Here is a 24,027-nt window from a genome sequence, read left to right on the forward strand (position 1 = left end):
GAGGGAGGAGTCTCTTTCTTCAGGCGAGCCCTGATGGAACTGAGCCTGCCTTAATTTAAGATTTCGACCCACCTGCACTCCTCCTCTGCAGTCACATTTTTGCAGCAGAGGAGGAAGGAAGGAAGAAAGAGAGAACGAAGTGGAAAGTTTTTGCAAGTGCACACGGGTGCAAGGAACATTGCAAAAAAGCACTGCAATTTTGCAAACTTTACACATAGGTTTTGGGGATTTTGGGAGGTGGGTGGGAGGGCAGAGTTTGTAGGGGGAGGGGAGATTTTTTTTGGGGGGGGGGGCCCCAGGGGGGAAAAAGGGGGGGGCTTAAAAGGGGGTTGAAGAAAAAAAAGGGGGGGGGGGGCTGCCAAGAGGCCAGCCTCTCCAGAGTAGGAAAAAAACCCTTACATCTTATGGCCCAGATATGTGTCAAAATGGTCACCTTGCTGGCCCTGGGAGTTGTAATCCCAATTTATTTGGAGGGTAACCACGCCATATTTGTATTCTGTATTATGCTGACCAGATGGATCTCTTCCGGCAGGCCTTCCCCAAATAGCAATCCTGGCCCTATACCCAATATATTTACCCCATCGACTGTCCCTTGTTGTCTATTTTAATTGGATTATTCTACTTTTAGATTATTTTAATATTTCACTGTTTAATTCTGTTTTAGGGGAGGGAAGGAAGTGAATAATGGGATTTTGTATGGAGTTTTAATACGTAAGCTGCCTCGATTATCTTTGATAGAGAGGCAGGATACAAATAAAAAATTTATTTATTATTTATTATACACAAAGAATATATATAATTGATACACAATTAATAGGTATAATTGGGACACTGCAAATAGGGATGCCATAACCCGGCGGCGCCCGTGACAAGTAGGCCTTTTGGGAGGGCCCTCCCGGCCAGCCCCCGTTGGGGGCCCCCATGCCTTGTTCCCGGTTCGGGTCCACTCCTCCTGCGGCCATAGCCGCTGCCGCTAATACAGCGGCTACGGCGCCAACCCCCTCCTCCTCTCTTCGTGGTGGGCGGGCAGCGCCAACCCACCTCCTCCTCCGCTCCGCCTTCCTCCTCCTCCTGCGGCAGAAGCGCCGCCGACACTGCGTCAGGGTTTGCCCAAAACAGGAGCTTGCCCTTGCTTTGGCCAGCTAGCCCTTGCCAGCTAGCCAAAGAGGATTGGCTCCTCGGCACGCCTGCCCAGGCCACAGGGGGCCGCGGCAGCGCACGCGCCTGTCCCGCTTCCCTCTGCCGCGGTGCGTGCCTGCCTTGCTTTGCTCCGCGCACCTGCCCTGCTTCCCTCTGGCGCACACGCCTGCCCTGCTTCCCTCTGCGCGTGCGTGCTGCCCTGTTCCCTCTTGTGCACGCGCCTGCTTGTTTCCCTCTGCGCGCGTGCGCCTGCCCTACTTCCCTCTGCGCGCGTGTGCCTGCCCTGCTTCCCTCTGCAAGCCTGCCCCGCTTCCCTCTGCATGCGTGCGCGCGCCAGCCATCCTAAGGGGGGATCGGAGGGAGGAGGAGGAGAGGAGCTGGAGGAAGGGTGCCTGAGGCCAGGGCAGAATTGGGCCAGCGGAGAGGAGGAGGGGAGGAGGAGAGAGAGGAGAAGAAAGCTGAGTCAGTGGCCATTAGGTCTGTCTTGTTTTTTGGGTTTTTAAATTATTTTTAAAAATATAAATACTTATTTTATTTTATTAATTTTTATTATTGCTTTTTATTTTTTATTTCTTTATTTTTATTATTGCTTGTTTTATTTTATTTCATTAATTTTATATGAAATATATACACTCCTGCCTTGTTTTTTATTTTCCCCATTATTTTTTATTATTAATTACGCAGTGCATTTCTGTGTATTTATGTGTGCTTGAATGCTAACAAGTCTGCCTTCTTGGCCAATTATAGTGGTGATGATGATGATGATGTGGTGTGAATTGATATCAACAAGCCTCTGAGGCATGGCCAATTTAACTTGCTGTGGATTTTTACAAAACTCATGCGCTGTGAAAAAAAACACAGTCCCTTGCCCAAGTACACACTTCTTGAAGATACAGTTGAACCCGAGGGCAAGTCCATTTCTGCCCTCTGTCTAGGAATAATGCCAAAAAAGTCCTCCATTTTGATCATGCCTAAAAAAACTTGCATTTATATTAACATTTTTAAAAAATCCTCCATTTTTTTTGCACGTCCTCCATTTTTATAAATGTGTCCTACATTTGAAAATGTTGCCCTACATTTGCCCTACATTTGTCCCAGTTTGGAGCTCCTGACTTATGGCAACCCTAACTGCAAAGCAGTTGTTCTTTTCTGTGATTTTGTTTTTGCAGTTCCCTGCATATATTATTTTCTTCGGAGGGGAAAAGGAAGAATGGTCAGAGGGAATTTTAAGTTTTTCTTTTCCTGCTGTTCAGGTAATAGAAAACCTAAAGACAGGCATAACGAGATGGCATTAATACACCCTTGTGTTTCTTATTCAAAAAACTGGGTTATTTTGGAGGGGATCTACAATTTTAGGTCCACCAGAGGTGCTCTTTGGCCAGAGTTTCAAAGATCATTTTGGTACTACAACTCCCAGAATCTGGGCTAGTCTGGGCTGGGGAAGATGATGAACCACAGCGGTTCAAAATAGATAATTTAGGTATTATTAAATAGGTATTTAATAGTTGAAGACAGAGGTTCCTCAGGTCATGTTGAGCTGTTTGCAAAAATGGGGTTCAAGAAAGAAGAGAGTCTCAAAGCTAGATAGACCATTTCCCCCATCAGATCACATCACATTATTATATTTCATTTGGTCTGGGAGTGAAAATCGAGGGCAGGCTTAGGCGGGCCTGCTAGGCCTCAGAGCTGAGGTCAATGAATGCCTTCTCCATTCCGCCCTCGGTATTCGCCTCACAGACTTGAATGAGAAGGGCTCCCATTAGTATTATTATTAATTTCATTTGTTTGTTTCTTTGTACTTTCCAACTTCTTTGTTTGAACTTCGTTTCCCAGCAGCCCCAGTCAATGTGGCCAATAGTGAGGAATTGGGAAATGGAGTCCAAATAGCCTTGGAGAGCCAACGTTAGGCTTGCTAGGCCTCAGTGAGTTGTAATTTTGCCTCCGCTGCCGGTGCCTCACAGGGAAGTACAAATCCTAGGAACCTTATCATGCCAGGAGCATCCACACTACACGACTTAAAACAGTTTGAGGCCCGCTGCCAAAGCTTTGTGCTGTGAGCCCTGGGATTTGTGGTTTCATAAATTAATTCCAGTTTCGATTTGTGGTCCCTGACCCGAAGTGCTCCCTCTGCGACCGGAAGTGAAAGGCTGTTGCCCTTTCTTGGACTCCTGGCGAAGCGGCATCATCCGCCCAAACAGAGACACTGCAGCTTCCCTTTTTGGGGTAGCTTTTCCTCTCTCTTTTCTTTTAGGACTGCAACACCCAGAATCCCCCTCTCTTCCCCTGCTCAGGTTGCTTCAGAGTAACTTTTATTGGACGAAGGTAACTTCCAAGCTTTTTCTTTGGGGAGAGGGTCGGCCTTGTCCTTCTTAAGTACAATTCCCCTTATTCTGGGGGTGGGTGATGGGGATGAGAGGGATTATGGGGAGCTCTTTTGGAGTGCAGAGCCCATCTTCCTGGCTTGGGGGGTAGACACTCGGGGGGAGAATTTGGCCTCCAGCTGTTTTTGCGTTGCAGGTCCATTATCCTGGCTTTTGGGGATGAGCCTTTGCCCCACCTCATCTCCTTTGGACTGCAGCGCCCATCATCCTGGCTTGATAGTGGAAACTAGGCTTTTGGAGATGAGCCTTCAGCTCTTTTGGACAGCAGCGCCCATCATCTGGCTTGGAAGGTGGAAACTAGGCTTTTTAGAGCCTTCAGCTCTTTTGGACTGCAGTGTCCATCATCCTGGCTTGGTTGTGGAAACTTGGCTTTTGGGAGATAGGGCTTTGGCTCTTTGGACTGCAGCACCTATTATCCCGGCTTGGAAGGTGGAAATTGGCTTTTAGAGATGAGCCTTTAGCTCTTTTGGACTGTAGTGTCCATTATCCTGCCTTAGGGTGGAAATTTGGCTCATGTGGGAACAAGGGTGGGGGTGAGTCTTGTCCAGTGCCAAGCTGTTTTCCACTGCAACACCCATCATCCTGGCTTGGCGGTGGTGGATGGAACTCGGCTTTTGGAGATAGGCCTTCAGTCTTTTGGACTGCAGTGGCCATAATCCTGGTTTATTGGTGCAAAGGAGGAACGTTTTCTCCTCCAGCCGTCTAGCAATGCAACGCCCATCATCCTGGGCTGGTTGGTTATTATTTTGTGTATTATTTTCTATGTTTTTTGGACAGGCATGCCAGCCTTGCCGCTGGATGAGCTCCGGTTGACCGAGAAAAGTTGCGAACCGGGAAGATGGAAACTTTGCCCGCCTGGTAAGTGGACTGGACATCATAGTTGACTAAGAACGCCAATGTTCATAGAATCATAGAGCTGGAGCAGTGTTGCCAACAAGCCTCGAAGATAATTCCCGGAAATGTCTGTCCAAAACCCGCTGAATCCCCCAGCCAACGGAATATTCAGTCACAATTCCCAGAAAATTCCCATATGTTAAAATGGCAGTGTTTTGCAAATAACGTAAATATAATTGAATAAAATATTGTAACTTATTTCAACCCTCAAAATCACCATTGAACCAAACAAAGAATCTTTCAGTCCTTTAAGATTTATTTTGACATGAAGGGGGTTCAGGAAGCTTTGTGCCAAAGAAATGTGTTCAGATGCAACCACACTGCCGAAATAATCCAGTTTGAAACCCTTTAGTTTGCCCTGGCTCAGTACTTGGGAATCCTGGGAATTGTCTCTGGGTCTAGGTGAAGATGCAGCCTGAGTTGGGTCCAAGACACACTGCAGAAATAATCCAGTTTGAGACTGCTTTAACTGCCCTGGCTCAGTGCTAGGGAACCCTGGGAAGTGTAGTTTTGTGAGACATTCAGCCTTCTCTGTCAGAAAAGAGCTCTGATGCCACAACAAACTACAATTCCCAGGATTTCCTAGCTGAGCCCGGAGAGTTAAAGCGGTCACAAACTGGATTATTCTGCAATGTTTTGGACCTTCGTTATTAAAATGCTCAAGGTCCAATCCATAATGCAGAAAAATATCCAGTTTGAGACCGCTTTAACTGCCCTCGCTCAGTGCTAGGGAACCCTGGGAAGTGTAGTTTTGTGAGAAAGAGCTCTGGTGCCACAATGAACCACATTCCCAGCATCTGGGAAATGCTTAAGTCTAGGAAAGCTCATGCTGCCAACTTTCTTTCAGTGGACTCAAAAGTGCTACAAGATCTATCTCACTATCATCATCATCCCATTATTATCATTATTAAATCCAAAGCAGCTGAAGAACGGACTTAAATTGGCAACACTGATATCCTGTAGATTCATTCTCTGGGGCTGTATCTGGAAGCATGGAGGCCATTCCCTTGTCAAACCAGGGAATCCTGGGAATTGTAGTTTGTTGTGACATGTTGAAAAACTGCTTTTACTGGCAGCCAGGGCTCCATGCATGGAATTCTGGGCTTGGTGGTTTGCCCAGAATCCATCATCGCAGGGAGCCTTGCAGTTAGAAGCAGTGCCAAACTGGATTATTTCTGCAGTATGGATGGCAATGGAAAGGGAACGAAAAGAGGCCACAAACCAAATCTTGGAAGACAGGGCAGCAAAGGTGCCAACTGACCAGGTGCTCTGCCCATGCTCGAGGCAGATTTAATCACTAACACACACACACACACACACACAACACACCACACAGTCAGGAACATCGCATTACATCACACAACCCAAATGGTCCTCACAGTACAACAGCAACCCTGAGAGGTAGGCTTGGGGCACTCTGCCCAAGCTCAGGAATCAGAAATTCAAAGTCACTCTCAGGCAACACGAAGTCCACAACATCAAGCCTGATACCATTGTCAACTATTGCCTTTGTGTGCCTTAAACCTTATGTCTTACTTGGAATCCAAGGCAATTGGGATTAAGCCGCCAAGATCCCTCACTCCCTGCCTCTCTCCAGCACTTTTGCCCCTGGAGCCTGAAGATGCCTGGGGGGGCAATAATCACTGTCCTCTCTCTGATTGGCTGAACTATCCTCCAAACGGGCTTGCTCCGTCCTGGCTCTCAGAGGGAGCCATGAGAGGAGAGGAGTTTTCTCCAGCCTCTTGGCTGAAATCTGTTACACTCCAAAGGATTTTGGTGCTCTGCAGCAGGCTGCAGCTGAAACTGGCCAAAGGCACGGAAAAGGCACTGAATTGAGCAAGGCGCGAAATCACACGAAAAGCTCTGAAAAGTCCCGTTTTCATGTGAAAGTCGCGAAATTGGCAACCATGGCTGGAAGAGCCTCTCAAGGGACATTCAGTCCTAACAACTGTGTGTGTGTAATACAGTTGGCCCTCCACATTTGCGGCTTTGGACTCTAGGACTCTAGCCAGGACTCTATCCTCCATAACCCTGGGATTTGTAGTTTGGCATGGCACCAGAGCAGGCTGAATAACCTCACTGACTTAGGTTACCATAAGGCAGGACCTCCAAACCGGGACAAATGTAGGGCCACATTTTCAATGTGGACACATTTTTTAAAAATGGAGGACACATGAAAAAATTGATACTGTTTTTTAAATGTTTATATAAATGCATGTTTCTTAGGCATGCTCAAAATGGAGGACATTTTGGCATTATTCCTAGACAGAAGGCTGAAATGTACTTCTCTTTCTGGCCAAACACCCCCCCCCCCCCCATTCTACAAGAACATTTCCCACTCCCCCGCAGGCATAGCATTTGCAAGATCACAGGCAGACCCTTGTGCCATTGCAAACCATTCCCACTTCCAAGCAGGCATAGCATTTGCAAGATCACAGGCAGCCCCTTGTGCCATTGCAAACTACATTTCCCACTTCCAAAGGCACATAGCATTTGCAAGATCACAGGCAGTCCCTTGTGCCACTGCAAACTACATTTCCCACTTCCAAGCAGGCATAGCATTTGCAAGATCACAGGCAGCCCTTGTGCCAATGCAAACTACATTTCCCACTTCCAAGCAGGCATAGCATTTGCAAGATCACAGGCAGACCTTGTGCCACTGCAAACTACATTCCCACTTCCACGCAGGCATAGCATTTGCAAGATCACAGGCAGTCCCTTGTGCCACTGCAAACTACATTCCCACTTCCAAGCAGGCATGCATTTGCAAGATCACAGGCAGACCCTTATGCCATTGCAAACTACATTTCCCACTTCCAACAGGCATAGCATTTGCAAGATCACAGGCAGACCCTTGTGCCATTGCAAACTACATTTCCCACTCCCCAGCAGGCATAGCATTTGCAAGTCACAGGCAGTCCCCTGTGCCACTGCAAAAAACATGTCCCACTCCACAGCGGCATAGCATTTGCAAGATCACAGGCAGTCCCTTGTGCCATGCCAAACTACATGTCCCACTCCCAAGCAGGCATAGCATTTGCAAGATCACAGGCAGACCCTTGTGCCACTGCAAACTACAGTCCCACTCCAAGCAGGCATAGCATTTGCAAGTCACGCAGACAGACCCTTGTGCCACTGCAAACTACATGTCCCACTCCCAAGCGGCATAGCATTTGCAAGATCACAGGCAGTCCCTTGTGCCCTTGCAAACTACATTTCCACTTCCAAGCAGGCTTAGCATTTGCAATCACAGGCAGTCCCTTGTGCCACTGCAAACAATCATTTCCCACTCCCAAGCCTTCTTAGCAATTCCCCCTTCCTCTTTTTCCTGCCCCCTCCAACCCCCCCAACCCCCTCGCCCCCTCTTTTTCCCAGGTATGTCTCAACTTAGGAGGGATTTATGGGACAGATCCAAAGCCTTTTTCTTTTCTAATGGGGGCAAGCCTTGAGAAACCCTGGACCCTGAGAAGAAGAGGAGGGCTGAAGAGGAGAAAGAGAAAAGAATGAGGAGGGGGGGAGGGAGAAAGGAAAGAAAAGGGAGAGGGGGAAGAGGAGGAGAAAAAAAACGGAATAATAAGAAGAGAGGAGGGAAAGAGAAAAAGGGGGAAGCAGCTGCCTGAGTGTAAATTCTCCCTGCTTGGATGTTGCCCAAATAGGAAGCAGAGGGCTGGCCAATAGAGGCAGGGCAGTGCAGCAGACCCCGCCCTGCTGGTTTCAGTCGTCTGTCTGTTGTCCAGGCATGCTTCACAGGCAGCACTCTATAGAAGGCAGGCAGCAGCTGGGAGCTCAGAGTTGGGCAGCCACCGGGAATGGGGGTGGGGGGGGATGAGATGGGGCACGCCCCCCGGGGGCGGGAAAGTCCCGCACTGTGTGAAATGGAAACCTAACTGACATAAAATCAGGAGTTGGTCCGAAGATGTAGAAAGAAGGGATGAAAGGGAAAGTAAAAGTGGCCTCCTCTTTCTTCTCTTCTGTATTCTGTGCATGCTTTGCGCATGGACTCATGGAACAGTCAGGAGTCATAGAATCCAAGAGAGTCCTTGCTGACCATCATTCTGCTTCCCAAGGAACACAAAAAATACAGTCAGCCTTTGCAGATTTGATTATATTGCCTCTCTTAGGAATCGTAGAGGTCCTCCACATGACTGCCGAGTTGCGCTGGACCTATGTTCCTAGAGAGAGCACTTCTCTAGGCATTTGTAGGTCTTCCAGCATGATTCTATGATCAACTTCTGGCAGATGTTTGACCATAGACTTGTGTTGGAGGACTCGAGATTCCTAGAGAGAACACTCTCTAATATTTGTAGATCCTCCAGCTGAGTCTCTGCAGTGCTGACCACAGAGTTGCTTTGGAGGACCTAGAAATGCCTAGAGAGGTCTCTTCATGTTTATGGTTTTTTCTATTTCATGGGCTTCCGTGCGCCCTAACACAAGCGAATGTGGGGTCCACTGTGCAGTCATCAAATTCCAATCTCATTTTGGAAGCTAAGCAAGGTCAGCCCTGGATAGTCCTTGGAGGGGAACTGCCAATGATTTCTTGGGTAAGAATCCTCAGAGGTGGTTTTTATTGGTTCCTTCTCTGAAATAGAGCCTCCTGTACCCAGTATTATTGGCAGTCTCCCTTCCAGGGACTGTCCAGGGCTGACCCTGCTTGCTTTACGATCAGTGGAAATTTGGTGATTGTATATATGCATTCTAGTGTTTCTATAAATGCCTTACAAACTGGATTGACACAGGACGTAGCCAGGATTTTGGGAAGGGGGGGTAAAGACTAAGTGCCCCCATTTTGAGGGGTAAGAGCCCCCCCCAAGACACAAAAAGGGTCAGCGTTTTCCCTCGACGGCACACTTTAACTTCCGTTATGGCTTCGTGCTATGGAATCTTGGGATCTGTAGTTTTGAGGACCTGTTGAGTCATCTGTCAGGTGCCACAACAAAACTACAAATTCCAGCATTTCACAACATGGAGCCAAGGGCAGTTAAGTGGCATCAAACTGGATTATTTTTTCAGTGTAGATGCAAACTGAGCCCTTCCTCTGAAGGTGTTTACATCAGATAAATCAGCTCAATAAGCAAAGTGCAGCTGCTCACGCAAGAGCGGCAGCACTCGTTCATGCTCAGAGACACTCTGCTAGCTGGACACTGCATCAACTCGAGCGAGCAAGAACCCAGGCTGCACCAAACAACATTTCTCCACTCCAAGAGGGGTTTTAATTCCAAGACATACACACACAACACACTTTTAATTCCAAGACTTACTATCTATCACTATCTATCTATCATCACATCATAATTTTAATCCAAGCCATATACCTCCTTTCTAAATAAACAAACCCCTTTAAGAGAATCCTTTTGGGAGAAAGGCAGGGTATAAAATCAATCAATAAAAAATTATAGTGCAATAGTCCATCGGTGCCTGGCTTGCTTATAAGCTTTAACCCTACATTTAAAAACAATTCAATCACCGTAGGCTCAGAGTGCATAGAATCATGGACATCATAGAGTAAAGAGACCCCTAGAAGGGCCCTGATCCCGTCCAACCCCATTCTGCCATGCAGGAACTCCCAGTCAAAGCATCCTCAACACAAAATTTGGAATGGAGGTGCCATCTACATTGTAGAAAGATTATACTATAGTTATGCTATGGAAAATCACCCCCGTGAGTCCGTTATTGGGAAAAGGCGGGATATAAAGAAATAACACAACCACAACAACAACATCTGGGTATTGTAGTTTTGTGAGACATTTAGCCTTCTTGTCAGAGCTCTGGTGGCACAACATCTACAAATCCCAGGATTTTCCATAGCCTTAAAAGTAGTGTCGAACTGTGATTTCTGCAGTGTGCAGTTCCCAGCAGTCTGTGGTGCTGCTGGATGATGGGGCCTGCAGTCTAGCATTGCCTGGAGCAGGGCCTAGGACTCCAGCCCCCATTCATCGTTCTAGATTGATTCCATATATTAATTATAAAAATCATAAAATCATTGAGTCGGAAAGAGACCCCGGAGGGCATCCAGTCCAACCCCATTCTGCCATGCAGGAACTCTCCGTCAAAGCACCCCCATTGACATGCTAAAAAGGGGCCAGCTAACTGTATTTTATTCTCTTTGTCTTTTAAAAAAGAGAAAAAACAAGGCTGGAAGAAAGCCTCTTGCTTTTTGCATCAAGACCTTCTCTTTTTTGTTGTTGCCAAAAATCCAGAAATGACTGTTTTTGAAAACCTGGTTCATTATTAGAAGAAATGTCAGAGTCTCAGTCTCCTTTCTCTGGACTTTGAAACCTGAATTATTCCAAAACCGACCATGAGAGCATCTGGTCTGACCAAGAAAAGGAACCTGGGAATCCTGAAGGTTAGATCAATTACTGAACTATTGAATTTACAAGGATATATAATATATCCAAGGTTTTGCTGAAAGCTCAGTGTGCAGAAAGCACAACATTATTTTGAAAATACTGTGTTATTAAATTACCTCAGTCTGTCCTGTAGATGCATATGAAACATACATGGATCCCATCTCCATTATTCCCATTATACTAGATATAATATACACAAATCTGAAAAACTCCCAAATCCAAAACATTAGTCCAGCATTTTGGGTAAGGGTATTATTACAGTATTATATTTTACTATATGCATATGGTATAACTGTGAAAGGAAAGTTAGAAGAGTCACCTTTTTTAATTCTTAGAAGCTTCTCTCTTTTTTTTCTTTCCTTTCTCCTCTTCCTCCCTTTCTTTTCCTCTTTCTTCAGTTCTCCCTCCCTCCCTCCCTCTTCATTCTTCCTTCCTTTTTTCCCTTCTTCTTCTACAGGAAGAGACTTTTATTTGGCAAAAGCACAGGGAGGAGGGGGGAGGAGGAGGAGGAGTGGAAGCCGGACTCCGATGGAAAAGAAAGGGAAAAGAATCACAGGGGAACCCACCACTTCCTTCCTCTCTCTCCCTCTCTCTCTCTCTCTCTGAGCCTGCACTTTTGTTTTGTCTTTCCCCTCCCTCTCTGAGTTCTCCGTGGTTTTGATGGAGGGGAGGGGGGGAAGGGGGAGCTTGAACGCCCCCAGGGCCTGAAGGGGGGGTCCGGACCCCCAAAACCCACCCCCTGGCTACGTCCCTGATTACGGATATTTGCAAGGCCACGTACAAACACACAAGAGGCATATGTTTCCCATCGGATTTGGAAGCTAAGCAGGGTCAGGCATAGTAGTCCTTGGATGGGAGACCGCCAAGGGATATTTCAGAGGAAGTATTTGGCAAAACCATAAAAACCATGAGTTTGTGGTCCATCCATCTTTTTTTTTCCCACAGCATCCGGGGAAGAAGACGAGCGCTCTTTTGTCCTCTACAAGCCGCTGCCAAGAACTCGTGAGCCTGCCTTACTGAGGGAGTTTTTGGAGAGCGAGCAACGTTCGTGGCAGTGATCTCGACTGGCTCTTGGCTTTGCCGCATGACAAATTCTGGTGTCAGTAGCGCTTTCCAACTCTAGGATTCTGTGTATTTCTGCATGCAAGAAAAGCGGTTAGACTGGATGACCCTCAGGGGTCCTTTCTAACTGCGACTCCCGGATCCTCTTTTTCACCTCCCGATAGGTGATATTTGACGAGACGCTCCAGAAATGCTTGGATTCGTACCTGCGCCATGCACCGCGCAAGTTCGATGTAGTGCTGGATGCGGCTCCGGAGGTGAGCAACCTCCAGAAAAGGCTCCACCAGAACATTTTCCTCACCTTCCTCCGAATGTCGACCCACAAGGAGTCCAAGGTAAACACCGCCTTGCTCTTTCCTGGTGTGAAAATGCGTGTACAGCTTTTGTGTGTATTGTGTGTTGCTAATGTTTGTCTTTCCTAATGGATTCTCTATCATTAAGAGAGTTGTTTAGTTTTGTAGCCTGTACACATAGGATTCTCTGTGATCCTGAATCCAAGCATCCTATGTAGATGTAGGATGAGAGACACTGGGCTAAGCAGTTGTTGTTGCATACTTTCAAGATCCTAGAGTTGGAAGGGACTAATAAGGGTCATATAGTCCAACCAACCTTCTGCCATGCAGGAATACATAGAATCCTAGAGTTGAAAGGGACTACTAAGGGTCATATAGTCCAACCAACTTAAAAATAAAACTATGCTTCCATTAACGTAGGCTAACATGGTATTCACCTTCTTTGCTGCAGTATCACACTGCTGGCCTATGTTCAATTTACGATCCACAATAACCCCAAAGTGCTTTTTGCTTTTCACTCAGCAATATAGTACTGCAAAGCCCCACTGGGTGACACTGGGCAGGTCACACTCTCTCAGCCTCAGAGGACAGCAATAGCCAAGCCTGCTCTGAAGAAACTTACTAAGAAGACCCTTTGATAGGTTTTCCATAAGTCAGAAATGACTTGAAGGCACACAACAACAACTGCTCAGCCCAGTATCTCTCATCCTACATCTCATTGGAATATTTTAGTATTTCTTTTTCTTTCCTCCCGAATCCTGTCTAGGACCATTTCATCACACCGAGCGTTTTTGGAGAAATCCTTTACAATAACTTCCTGTTTGACATCCCCAAAATTTTGGACCTCTGCGTCCTCTTTGGAAAAGGCAATGGTGCTCTTCTCCGCAAGATGATTGGTGAGTTATCAGTGCAGCTAATTGCGATATTTCAACATTTCAAAATGAACCAGCGTCAGAAATCAGTGGCAACAATTCCGGATTCAGCATGAGCCAACTGTGTGATGCAGGTGGATACTATTCCATTATTATAGTTCATTATTATATAGAGAGAAAATATTTTGATAAACGTGAAGATGTTTTTTGTGGGGATGGGTGGAACCATAGAGTTGGAAGGGTCCCCAGAAGGCATCTATTCCAATCCCAATCTGCCATGCAGCCTCTTTTGAACCCTTTCTCTCTTTTCCCTTACAGAAAACATCTTTACTCAGCAGCCAAGTTACTTCACCGATTTGGATGAAACTGTACCAACCATCCTTCAGGTGGAACATTTCACAGCGACTCTAGTATATTTTAATTACATATATCGGCCAGTTTTATTTTATATTATAATGCATTTTTTGGGTATATGGTTTTATGTTTTAATTATTCCTTTTCTTCCCTTTGTGTGTGTTTATCTATACATTAGGCATCCATATTTGCTGCGGTTAGTGGCTCAGGAACCTCATGAAAGTGGAAAAACTGCAATTAAAAAACACTGAGAACATCCCTCTAAGAAGCTCTAGGTCATCCAGCACAACTCTATGATCAACATCTGCTGGAAGTTGACCATAGCATTGCTCTGGAGGAACTACATAGAGAAGTGTTCTTTCTCAGAATTGCTAAGTCCACCAGTGCAACTTTTGGTGGAGGTGGACCATAGAGTTGTGATGGAGGACCTAGAGATTCCTAGAGAGGACATATTAATCAAATCTATGAATAACAACATCAAAAGTCAAAGCTGCCAATTCAGAGGGAACAGCTATACACCTGTATTTCAGGTTTAGCACACCTTTGGCAGGTGTTAACATTGCCATTTTGCTTTCTAGGTGTTTGGCAACATCCTGCACACCTGCGGCTTGCAGAGTGAAGGGGCTTCAGCCACGCCGCAGAAGTTGGAGGAAAGGGTCCGGATGACGCCTGGGGACATGCCTCTCCAGGTGAGGTATTACCCAAAAACTTTGGGGTGGAATAGGGGTTTCCCACCAACTGTGCCTTTTTTCAGATGTTGAGGGAATTGCTTAAACTCAAGGAAACTTTCCCATGGAAAGGTCTTCCGGTATTTGAAAGATCTTCGCGATCTCTTAAGAACATGTCTGGATCTAGATAGAAAAACATGGAAGCACCAAATATATATGTCAAGTATACTAACACATAACCAGCACCATCCCTCCAAACTTGGCTGAAAGCATTAAGCTTGACCCTGCAAGGTTTGATGGTCTGCTGTGCATATGGCCGCCTGAAATAGTTTCTCTTTCTTGTCCTGTCACTGGGCGAGGTGGCTTTCTCTGTCATATGAATTTGGGAATGCTTTCTTTTTCCAAAGCAAGATGACTACATTGCATGATGTGTGTATGCTCTTCAAACTTCGCCAAACACTCTACATTGAGGCCACTGCATTTGCTAGGGTTAGGTGAGCAGAATCCCTGTGAAAGTGGAAAAAATGCAAATAAGATACATCACTACTTTTTTCCCTACTCTCTAGGAATCTCTAGGTCCTCCAGGGCAAGTCTGTGGTCAACATCTGGAAAAAATTGACCATAGACTAGCTCTGGAGGACCTACAAATTCCAGAGAAGTGTTCTCTCCAGGAGTTTCTAGGTCCTCAAGGGCAACTCTGTGGTCAACATCTGGAAAAAATTGACCATAGAACTGTGCTGGAGGACCTACAAATGCCTAGAGAAGTGTTCTCTCTAAGAATCTCTAGGTCCTCCAGTGCATCCTCTTGTAGATGTTGACCATAGAGTCATGCTGGAGGACCTAGAGATTCCTAGAGAGAGAGAGAGAGAGCATATTAATTAAATCTGTGAATAACCAGACCCACAAATTAAAGCTGTAAATGTGGAGGGCTGACTGTATTTTTATTTTATTTTTTTAACCTGAGGAAACATGTCTACAGGAATTTATAGTTCCTCCAGTGCTACTCTGTGGTCAAGATTTGGCAGACGTACAAATGTGTTCTCTCTAGGAATCTGTAGGTGATCCAGCATGACTTTTGGCAGAAGTTGAGCACTGAATTGCACTGGAGAACCTAGAGATTTTTAGAGAGGGTATAATAATCAAATGTGCAAAGGTCAAAGCTGTCAATGTGAAGGTATTTCTTGGTATTTCTTTCTGTTGGGGAACAAAATGACCCTTCTAGAATTCCATGACTCTATGACTTTTCTATGGGTCCTTATGCAAAACATGTATGAGAATAATGGAAGAGCCACTTTTGCTTTTATCCCTCCTTTCCACCCCCTCCAGACAGACTGATGGGATTAGTAGTTTGGTAAGGTATCCAGCCTGGTCTGGGCCTCACCCAACTACAAATCTCAGGTTTCTTTAGGATAGGGTCCTGGCAATTAAACTGGTGTCGAACTGCTTTAATTCTTCAGTGTGGATACGCTCCAGGTCAAGAGAATGGTTTCATTTGACAGTTGTTGATTTCTGTCTAAAAAACAAATGAACTGGTGCTGTGAAATAATGATTTTTTTTGTAAAGTTAAATTCCTTCTCCCTTTAGGAATTGGCAGATATCATGTTGTACTTGTGTGATACTACCACAACGCTGTGGGCTTTCCTTGATGTCTTTCCCCCGGCTTGCCAGACTTTCCAAAAGCACGACTTCTGCTACAGGTAGGCTTTCCAAATCTCTGTCTGTCTGTCTGTCCATCAGTCCATCCAATCCAACTACAATCTGTGATGCAGGAATACATAAGATCTTAGAGTTAGAAGGGACTAATAAATGTCATATAGTCCAATTCCCTTCTGCCATGCAGGAATATAGAAGATCCTAGAATTGAAAGGGACTACTAAGGGCCATATAGTCCAATCTCTTCTACTGCCTTGCAGGAACATATAGGATCCTAGAGTTGGAAGAGACTAGTAATGACATTTTATTTCATATTTTCCTAGACTGGCTGCGTTTTATGAGTTGGTGATACCTGAGCTGGAATCTACGATAAAGAAGAGATACCAGGAGGATTGCAGGTACATTTTTGGGTTTGTTTCTCTTGGGGGGAAAAAGGTATGTGTTTTGCAGTCACACTCGCTCAGCCTCAGAGGAAGGCAAAGGCAAACCTCTTTCTGAACAGGTTCTCCCAAGAAAAACCCTTAGGGTTGATGAAAGCACACAACAATGCAACCGATAAATCCACCCTACAAAACCCCATGGTAAAATAAAAAGAAAATTAGTCTTAAAGGTGTGGCCATAATCTCCCCCCCCCCCCCCCGTTTTTTCCCCCTTCCTTTTTTTAATATTGCAAATCGAAATTTATTTCAAGGTATTTACGGCGGGATACAGACCGCCCAAAAAGGGCGGTCTACCATCACCTCCTTTTCCGCCGGCAGGAAGCCACAGTGGATAAACCGCGTGGTTTTCCGCCGGCAAAAAAGAACCCACAAAAAGCGAGTTCTTTTTCTAGCGCACTTGTGATGCCCGAGTGCACCAATGGCACACCCGTGACATCACAAGTGTGCCACGACGTGCAGACGCTAAGCGTCCATTGTGTCAAAATTGTGGCGCCCGAGTGTACAGGGCACCACCATTTTGATGTATGGAATTTGTACTAAGGTTAAGGAGCGTCTGCATGGTGCTCGCTCCCTAACCTTAGTACCGTTGCCGCCACGCCACATTTTGCCCGTCTGTAAATGGGTCAATGTTTGACTTGATTATAAGAGCCATGTGTGAATTGATGATGCTATATAAATAAACAATAAAATAATATTTGGTGGGTTTTGGTGCATAAAACAATTATTAGGGCTAAATCCAATGGGATTTTTGATGTTGTAAACCAGAGTTTCCTCTCATTTGCCTTGTTTCTTTCTTTCACTTAGCTTGCTGTTGGATTTGTGGCGGAGGCTGTCTCATTCAAGGAAGAAAGCGGTGGAAGTTTTCCACATTTTTGTGCACCATTTGTGCCTTCAGCCCATTTTGGAAAGCAGGTAGTGCCCTCCATCCCCAGGAAACCACAACCCACATACAGAGGTATCCCGGGTTACGAAATTAATTCGTTCCGCCGCCGCTTTTGTAACCCGAAAAGCTTTCGCAAGCCGAAACCCCATAGGCGCTAATAGCGAAAGCCGCGATTTGGTGCGAAAAAGCGCCGAAAAGCACCAAAAATTTCTTTTGTAACCCGAAATAACCTTCGTAACCCGGAACAGTTTTTTTAATTGATTTTTTTTCGTAACCCAGAAATTTCGTAAGGCGGCGCATTCGTATCCCGGGGTACCACTGTATTTAAATTTAATGTGAAAGCACCTTTAATCAAATTCTCAAAAATCTAAAATGGGATATATAGTGACCCCCTTTGCTTTCTGATAGTTGAAACATATACAAACGTTGCTCTATGCCCAAAATTATTGTGCATAAGACTACCTATGTGAAACATTAATGAATTTAATGTTTCTTCTCCAAGATATCCCATTATGCAGATACAAATATTCCAGAATTGATCTTTGTGGGGTTTTGTGTTAATTCCCTTTATCCTTTTGTTCACAGTTGTGATAATATCCAACCTTTTATTGAAGAGTTTCTCCAAATCTTCACCTCTGTTCTTCAGGAGAGGCGGTAAGAAACTTTTGCAAGGATGTTGGGAATAATGCATCAAAGAGCTCAGAGAAGTGAATTTTTTGGACTCTGACCCCTAGAATCCCCCAACCGGCATGGACAGTGGGAATTGTAATCCCACCAAAAAAGGACAATTACGTCTCCAAGGTAGTATGCGTTCCATGTTGGATAAGAAGGTGAAGGTACTTTACCTTCAGGGACCATTTCATTCAATGGAGAACCTCCCTTTCTCAGATTCTTCCTTACATTTGGAAGAAAATCCCATTTATTGCTAGGTTTGTGGGATTTATATCCCAAATTGGGACCCAAGGAGACTCAAAGGGGACCATTTCGTTCAATGGAGAACTTCCCTTTCTCAGATTTTTCCTTACGCTTGGAAGAAAATCCCATATATTGGTTGATTTATGGTATTTATATCCCAAAATGGGACCCAAGGAGGCTCAATAGGGACCTCTCAGATTTTCTTCATTGAACAGAATGTATGTTTAGGACTATAGCTTTATCCTTTCCAGATTCATCCGGGATTACGATGAGCTTTTTCCGGTAGCGGATGACGTGAGTCTTCTCCAGCAAGCTTCCTCGAATCTGTATCCTTTTATTGATTCTGGGCCACAACCTTTTTCTCTGGTCCAGATGTAACGTCTCTAGCTTGCCTCAGTTTCGGAGGGGTCCAAAATTCATAATTTGGTTTGGTTTGTGGGTTGCCCACAATGACCTGGTTGGCATTGCCACCTCCTGCCATGCGTATGGATCAGTGCCCTTAACGCTACCCTCTAGGGACGAGACCCGGACCTCTTACATCCTGCATGCCGTAGAGAGCGCTTGGGATGGAGTACAGCGTAGGAGAAACCAGAACCCGGACCCGCCGCTGCCGGAACCTGCTCCTGCCGTGGCAGAGACCAGTGGCATCAAACAGATGGATAGGATTACAAAGCAAGATCACACGGAGGTGGGCATTTCTATGAAGAAGGAGGTTGGACTATATGACCTTTAGTAGTCTTTTCCAACTCTAGGATCCTATGTATTCCTGCATGGCAGAAGGTGAGTTGGACTATACGACCCTTAATAGTCCCTTTTAACTCTAAGATTCTATGTATTCCTGCATGGCAGAAGTGGGTTGGACTATATGACCCTTAGTCGTCCCTTCCAACTCTAGGATCCTATGTATCCCTGCATGGCAGAAAGTTGGTTGGACTATATGACCCTTAGTAGTCCCTTCCAACTCTAGGATCCTATGTATCCCTGCATGGCAAAAGGTAGGTTGGACTATAGTCTAATTCCCTTCTCTCATATGTGTGTGTGTGTGTGTGTGTGTGTGTATTCAAGCTGTGGATGATCAAATCTGCGGTTGCAGAGGGCTGACTGTACTCACTCTTGCATTTCTCTTTCCCAGTGTGCCGGCGCAATGGCGGTGATTCCCAAAGTCTCCGGTGTGGAGCTGGATTCTCTGACCTCGCAGGTGAAAGACCTTCTCCCTGACCTTGGGGAAGGCTTCATTTTGGCTTGCCTGGAGGAATACAACTACAATGTCGAGCGGGTTATCAACAACTTCCTGGAGGACAATCTGGCACCAAACCTGGAGAGGCTGGACCGAATGATGCCCAGGTAAAGCTGCCTGGGCGGCTACTTCGGCTATCTTTGTGGGCAAAAGATTTCATCGAATCATAGTTGGAAGAGACCACAAGGGCCATCCAGTTCAACCCCATTCTGCCATGCAGGAACTTACAACCAAAGCATACTCGACAGATTTTATTTATTTATGGTATTTATACCCCGCCCTTCAGCCCTAAAGGCTATCAGAGTGGATTACAATTATTGTTTTTAATTAGACAGTTCCCTGCCCTCAGGCTTACAATCTAAAAGACAGGACACAAAAGGAGAAGGGAGAAGGAGAAGGTGGTGGGAAAAGGGATGAGGTCCAGTGGTTCTTCTCTCCCTCTGAGGCCTGGACCAAGGCAGATGGACTGGGAGAGGGCTCTTCTTCTTCAGGCTAGCCCTGGTGGAGCTGGGCCTGCCTGTTCACTCCCTCACAGGCCGAAGGATGACAGTTATCATGGAGAGAGGGCTCTCTTTCTTCAGGCTTGGACATCCAACCTCTGTTTAAAGACTCCAGTTTTGTACTTTATTTGCAGAACACCAAATAAAGCCTGTTGATTTCCTTCTGGGCTTTCTCTAACCCTTTGGCCACTTAATCTAGCCATTTCTAGCTCTCCTTTTGCAAACTCTCTTTTGCAGACCAGGTGAATCAAAAAGCAGGTGGCCAAACACAAAAGGAGGACGTCACTGTAAAATGTGGGACACTGAAGGAGTGCTTAATCTTTACCTTCCAGGCCAGGGAAACCAGACCCGACCCCTCTCCTCAGTTCCCGATACAACGTTTTCCAGAATGACGAGTTTGATGTTTTCAGCAAGGACTCGGTGGATCTCTCCCGGGTGCAGAAAGGCAAGAGGTGAGTGACCTCCATTTTGTTCAGGTTGCGTTGCCTCTGATGGCTGCATTTGCCAACTGTCTTGCAGTTTTGCAGCAAGAGTATATTATCCGTATATCTCAGAATAAATCCTAGTGGCAACATGAATATATACTTATTATTATTATTTTGGCCTCAACACCTTTAAATATGGAAGGGGTGTCATATTGAGGAGGGAACAAACTTGTTTTCTGCTGCTCCAGAGACTAGGACCCGGAACAATGGATGCAAGCTACAGGAAAAGAGATTCCACCTCAACATTAGGAGGAACTTTCTGACAGTAAGGGCTGTTCAACAGTGAAACACACTCCCTTGGAGTGTAGTGGAATCTCCCTCCTTGGAGGTCTTTAAACAGTAGCTGGATGGCCATCTGTTGGGGATGCTTTGATTGAGATTTCCTGCATGGCAGAATGGGGTTGGACTGGATGGCCTTTGTGGTCTCTTCCAACTCTATTATTCTATGATTCTAACTTGCTTCCAATAAATTAAAATTTAAAGCAATCCTTGCACATTGATTACAAGCTGCAAGTTTCTAATATAAGCCAAATTTCCTCTGATTCTGGAGTTATTTACACTGAAAATAATCTAGCAGGAATCTGGGTTAAATCTCCATTATTCACATATATCCCAAATGCACTCCACTTAATCTATGATAATCGATATTGAGTTTTTTCTAGAATTGTAAAAAAAGATCTGCATCATTGATAGTATGAATAACCACTGCAACTAGACCTGAATAGGTCTAGGATAAAATGCTGCATACCAAAAAAAGGGGGCTCTGAATGTATTTGCATATCCTGTGTTGTTTATTTTATTGCTTTTAAATACGTGTTAATCTCCATTGTTCATTGTGGAGTGTATGCCTGAATGACCACCCCTCAGTTTACTCAGCTTGACAGTTATACGGTATTTTAAACTGATTTTGTTTAAGCAGCGGAAATTGATTGTATGTGGCGTAGTGGTTTGAGTGTTGCTGGACTATGACTCTGGGGATCAAGGTTTGAGTCCCCGCTCGGCCTTGAAAGATGAACTTGGGCAAATCATTCTATTTCAGAGGAAGGCAAAGGCAACCCCTTTCTGAAAAAGAAATCGTTTCCAGTGTCATCGTCCAACATTCAAACCACTACTCCACATTATGTGCATGTCTCTCTGTGTATATACTATATGGAAGATGAACAAATAAACATGTAACCAATGCAATAATAAGACTAGCCGCTGTCCTTAATAGCAACATCACCATTCTTTCGAGCTGCAGGAATGACCGAACCACAACCCAAAGCTTACTCAACGATAAACGCCTTGTGACGGAGCAGAGGGAGCGATACAGCCAGTACTCAGTGGTAGTAGAAGAAGTCCCGGAGTCGAGCGGGGCAGCTGGGGTCTACCAGGAGGAGTATGAGGATGAATATGATGACACTTATGATGGCAACCAGGTGGGAGCGAATGATGCTGACTCGGATGACGAGCTGATCAGTCGGAGGTGAGTTCCATACGCAGCTACAACAAGGCCGGGTTGAGAGTAGGTGGGACATTGCGTCCCACCTATGAGCAACTATCTCTATCTGTTCCTCTTCTTTGACAGCATTGTCATTCTAAGTATTACCCGAGGGACTCTTCCTGTATTACGAGAATAGTTCTGGGACCCTCCTTGCCATACGGGACCTTTTCCATAATAAGGAGATTTTCCCATTCCATAATATGGGAATAATCTGAGACCCTTCTCGTAATACCATTTTCATGCAAAATCTAGACCCTTATTCCTCTTACCTGAAATGAACAACCAAGTGTTCTCTCTAGGCATTTTCTAGGTCCGCCAGTGTGACTCTATGGTATGATTCTGTCAGATGTTGTTCTGGAAGACCTACAAATGCCTGGCTTTTACGCTCCAGAAATGCTCACAGATTTGCCTCTCCCCACAGGCCGTTCACCATCCCTCAGGTCTTGAGATCTAAAGAGCAGGAAGAGGAGGAGGAAGAGGAGGAAGAAGAAGTAGTGGAGGAAAAGGAGGCTTCCAAGGTGATGTAAACTCCTTTTGCATGTGTGTATTTGTGTGTCTGTTCATCTTTGGAGTCCAGAGTTTCAGAGTAATCGCCTGTGTCCAGTCCATGAAAATAATGAGTGGAATCTCCCTTATTATCCCAAAAAATTTGGGACAAGCAATTATTTGTAGGCCTAGGAAGATTAAAAAAAAAAAAAAAAGAACAGAAGGTGACCCTGGATTATGCCCTCTATGCAGTCCACAGGGCATTTGGGGCAAAACGATTATATTTTTTTTAATGTTTTTGAGGGAGGCTAATAACCTTAATACTGCCTTCTGATGGTTACTCACCCCAATCTAGAAAAAGAATACTTGTTTTCCTTGGCAGGACCACTTTGTGCAAGATCCGGCCGTCCTGCGAGAGCGAGCCGAGGCCCGGAGGATGACTTTCCTCGCGAGAAAAGGGTAAGAAGGACCTTGTTTTTCCAGCTTTGCAACAATGGCCTCCTAATCCTGTTCTAAGACCTGTTCTGTGTTTCGGTTTTGGACTCCTTTTCTGGTCCTCTTTGAGGAACCTGACCTCAGAATCCAAAATACAACTCACAACCCTGCAAAAATACCCATGAAATACAATTCTCTTGCAACAGTCCATGGCAAGAGTTGATCACATTTGGTCATAAGTAAATAGCTCAGTTTTAGCCCCAAATAAAATCTGGGAAAAACCTGCTCTGAGTTTGCTTAAAAAGATATATTGTTCAAACTCTTCTCTGCTCAACAATATGGTGGATTTCAGTATTTATAAGCAGAGTGATCCTGCAATCTACTTCTCTTTAAAAAGTTGCATTTTACCCCTAAACAGTTGACCTTTTCCACTATATTTATACCTGATTTTTGCCCTTGTTCCTCCATTTTTGTTAAGGTTTTTTGCTGTACTATTTACATCTAGAAACTTCTTCATATTCTTTTAATCGATCAATCAAGTTTTTCAGTACTATCTAAGGGGTTGGCTGAGATTATTACCTGCAAATAGAGTTTTCCAATTAATTTGAAATTGTATCAAATCACCATCCATCCATCTCTTCTAGAGATTTCATATCCCAGGACAGCAGCCTTCCCATTTGTTTTCACCGTCCAGTTTTCTATTGCAAGACCTGCAAAATCTTCTGTCTGTGTGGACAGGAAGGGAGCAAACAAGCCCCATTTGTTGCACCATCGTAGTTTGAAATTACAAGGGTTTTTATTTTTCTTCCGGAAGGTACAAGCCAGACAATGCTGCGGCCGTTGCGGGGAGCGCCAAGGGCCATGGCCAGAGCCGAGAAACCGTCCAAGAGCGCCGGAAGAAAGAAGCCAGCAAAGGGGCCCGGGCCAACCACAACCGGCGCACCATGGCCAACCGGAAGCGGAATAAAGGCATGATCCCCTCCTGAAGGAATGGGACAAGAGGTGGAGAGGTCTGAGGCGTGACACCCCAAAATCCATAGATGGCAAACACCAGGATGGATCTTGATTGTGAAGAGAATTTGCCCAAACTGTCTGCATGTCACAACAGGAGGTTCATTACAGAGAATTGCAAGGGCTGTGTGTTCTGTGTTCTTACGAGTCCTAGACTTGGAAAGGATCTCCAAGGGTCATATAGTCCAACCCTCCTTCTGCCATACAGGAATTCATAGGATCCTAGAATACACAATCAAAGCCTTCCCTGTGATAAATGGACATCCAGCCTCTGAAAACCATCAGAGGAGATCCAACCACATTCTAAGGCGGCAGCGTCGTCCTCCACTGTTGAATAGGATGTTGGTCCTAATGTTTAGGGGGAATCTCTTTTCCTGTAGCTTGAACCCACTGCTCTTTATCCTATCCATTGGAGCAGCAGAATACAAGCAGTATCTCCTAAAAAAAAATCAGATAAATCCATCATCCCCAGCTTTATGAGATTG

The 24,027-nt window shown here is 45.2% G+C and overlaps 1 protein-coding gene across 1 annotated transcript; it reads left to right on the forward strand.

Moving 5' to 3' along the window:
• The first annotated feature begins 4,359 nt into the window (after positions 1 to 4,359).
• ASCC2 (activating signal cointegrator 1 complex subunit 2) lies at positions 4,360 to 23,667 on the forward strand. Its single transcript, XM_042447590.1, has 18 exons — positions 4,360 to 4,379; positions 11,791 to 11,869; positions 11,992 to 12,162; positions 12,887 to 13,016; positions 13,311 to 13,378; positions 13,925 to 14,035; positions 15,599 to 15,711; positions 15,991 to 16,065; positions 16,912 to 17,019; positions 17,576 to 17,644; positions 18,157 to 18,231; positions 18,422 to 18,593; positions 19,038 to 19,249; positions 19,975 to 20,094; positions 21,368 to 21,592; positions 22,032 to 22,128; positions 22,479 to 22,555; positions 23,346 to 23,667. The coding sequence occupies exons 1-18, from the start codon at positions 4,360 to 4,362 to the stop codon at positions 23,515 to 23,517; spliced, it is 2,094 nt and encodes a 697-aa protein (XP_042303524.1). The 3' UTR covers positions 23,518 to 23,667.
• The last annotated feature ends 360 nt before the right edge of the window (positions 23,668 to 24,027 follow it).

This window comes from Sceloporus undulatus, chromosome 2 (genome assembly GCF_019175285.1).
Source record: "Sceloporus undulatus isolate JIND9_A2432 ecotype Alabama chromosome 2, SceUnd_v1.1, whole genome shotgun sequence".
Lineage (NCBI taxonomy): Eukaryota > Metazoa > Chordata > Lepidosauria > Squamata > Phrynosomatidae > Sceloporus > Sceloporus undulatus.

Bases quoted from the DNA above. Each gene is read 5' to 3' on its own strand.
- ASCC2 (XM_042447590.1), top strand. From the start codon at position 4,360: ATGGAAACTTTGCCCGCCTG. The intron at 13,379-13,924 runs GTGGAACATTTC...TTTGCTTTCTAG, and splicing joins CTGTACCAACCATCCTTCAG to GTGTTTGGCAACATCCTGCA. The intron at 18,594-19,037 runs GTGGGCATTTCT...TCTCTTTCCCAG, and splicing joins CAAAGCAAGATCACACGGAG to TGTGCCGGCGCAATGGCGGT.